The following is a 2,266-nucleotide window of genomic DNA, read 5'->3' as shown; positions in this document are numbered from 1 at the left end:
CGAGCCCCCCCTACGTGTTAAAGCGTCTCGGGCTGCTCTGTGGAGGATGGTACAGGGCAGAGGCAGAGCAGGAGTCCAGCAAGGAGCTGCTGCCGTAGTCTGGGTCAGCAGGCGGCGTGGTTAAGGCTCTGGACTCTCACACAGCAGTTTGCGTCCTGGACCTGGCGATTTGCTTTCTTGCGCTCTCTCTCTCTCTCTCTCTCTTTCTCTCTCTCTCTCTCGCTTCAAATTTAAAAATAGTAATAAAACAATAGTAATAAGTAAAATAAATAATTATTAAAAAAGAGACGTCAGCTCAAACCAAGATGGTCGCAGTGTGGAAGGCAAGACGTGGTCAGCGTCCAGGTGTGGTTCAGAGACCCATAAGGATTTCTGGATAGTTTGGAAAGAGGAGGTTTGAGAACTCCCAAGGATCTCGGGAAGCATGGACTCGCCGTCCCTGAGCTGGGGGGAGCAGGTCAGATGGTTCCCGAGTCCCTGGCCCTCTCTGAAGCCTCCGGTGTAGCCTGAGGACTCCAGGTGAGAGCCAGCGCCCCTCCCCCAGCAAACTCCAGGTCTACCTGGGGAAGCACAACCTGCGGCAGACGGAGAGCTCCCAGGAGAAGACCCCTGTTGTCCGGACCGTGACCCACCCTGGCTATGACGCTGCCACCCACGACCAGGACATCATGCTGCTGCGTCTGGCCCGCCCGGCCAACCTCTCCGAGAGCATCCAGACTGCTCGGCCCACCACAGCAGCTGCCATATCCTGGGCTGGGGCAAGACGGCCCACGGTGAGGCCTGAGGCTGGGGACAGGGGCAGGGGGCAGCGGGTGTGGGCCACTGGGAGACACGGTGAGGCCTGGGGCTGGCGGCAGGGGCAGGGGGCAGCGGGTGTGGGCCTCGGGAAGATGGGCCAGTGGTGAGGGCCGGTGCAGCAGCGAGTCAACAGACAGGAGGTCAGTAGGGAGAGGGCAAGTCTGGAGCTGAGCCAATGAGTGAGCAGACAATGAAGCAAGTGGACCAATGCGTGGAGAGCGTGGGAGACATGGGTCGTGAAACGAGAAGGCTGAAGTGGAGGGGAGAGCCTTTATTTTGAGAATTTATGCCTTAGGGCACATGCACTTGCCAGAGAGAGAGACAGAGACAGTGAGAAGGAAAGTGAGAAATCGCCTCCCATGGGGGATGGCCACACCACAATCCCTTCTCCTCCTGGGATCTGGGGCACCCAGGCACATGTGTCCGGCGTGAGTTTTAAGCCACCGGGTCCAGGACTCAAACAGCGGTCAGCCATGTAACCGCTAGGCCATCTGCTGGCCCAAGATCTTAATAAGGAAGATGGCCACTAGTCACAAGGGACTGATGGGGCGAGATGAGCCAGAGGCTAACAGAGGGGTACTGGAGGAGGAGACCACAAGCGGGAGTCACCCGAAGCATGGGAGCTGAGAAAGCCAGCGGGATGGAGAGAGTTCATGGGAGATGGACCGACTGGGAAAGGGTCGGTGCCAAGAAGACTCGCTAGAGGAAGGATGTGAGAAGAAACAGGTCAACAGATCTGCGAGCCCTGAAGGTGGGACTGCGAGCGAATGGTGGGAGAGAGAGGGCAGACCTTGAACCGAGAGCCAATAGCAAGGGAGAGCCAACGGAGGAGGGTGGGGCCAGGAGGGAAGGGACCAATGGCCAATCAGGATGAATCAATGGACAGGAAAGTTCCCTGAAGGCCGGACCAATGAGCAGAAGGGTAGGGTAGAGGAGGGCGCCGTGGAGAGGCCCAGAGGTCCAGCGGACTACGGAAGAGACGAAGCCGTGGGAGGGAGACGAGTAGAGGCAGGACCCGAGAGAAAACGAAGACTTGTGGAGGGATGACTAATGAGGAAGACAGCCAGTGGGAGGAACAAATGACGAAGAAGGTCCTAGCAGAGGACTAGAAAAGGGTTCTAAGAACGAGAGACACAGGACCAGCAAATGGCATAATGGCCAGGTCGCTGGACTCTCATGTAGTTGACCACGGTTCGAGTCCTGGACTCGGTGGCTTAGACTCACGCCAGGCGCATGTGCTTGCATGCCCAAGATCCCAAGGAGAATGGAGGAAAAAGGATTGCGGCGTGGCCTCTCTGTCTCTCTGTCTGTCTCTGTCTCTCTGGTGAGCACAGGCACCTAACAGCAAAAACCTCTCCAAAACAAAAAAAAAAGAAAAAGAATGAGAGACAAACCGGAGAGAAACCAGTGGGGCAAGGGAACCAGCAGGGGGCTCCGTGGGAGTTGGAGGGTGGGGGGGGAGGGCGGC

General features: G+C 57.5%; 1 protein-coding gene across 1 annotated transcript in view; it reads left to right on the top strand.

The window, feature by feature from the left end:
• Positions 1-2,266, top strand: part of KLK6 (kallikrein related peptidase 6) — a 30,232-nt gene that overhangs the window by 23,497 nt on the left and 4,469 nt on the right. Inside the window, exon 6 of the mRNA XM_006144668.2 lies at positions 716-773. Within this exon, the coding sequence (XP_006144730.1) occupies positions 716-773 (58 nt within the window). The remainder of the gene's footprint in view (positions 1-715; positions 774-2,266) is intronic.

This window comes from Tupaia chinensis, unplaced genomic scaffold (genome assembly GCF_000334495.1).
Source record: "Tupaia chinensis unplaced genomic scaffold, TupChi_1.0 Scaffold000129_1, whole genome shotgun sequence".
In the NCBI taxonomy this organism is placed as follows: domain Eukaryota; kingdom Metazoa; phylum Chordata; class Mammalia; order Scandentia; family Tupaiidae; genus Tupaia; species Tupaia belangeri.
The sequence above is the reverse complement of the archived record's forward strand: the minus strand, read 5'-3'. Positions and strand labels throughout refer to the sequence as shown.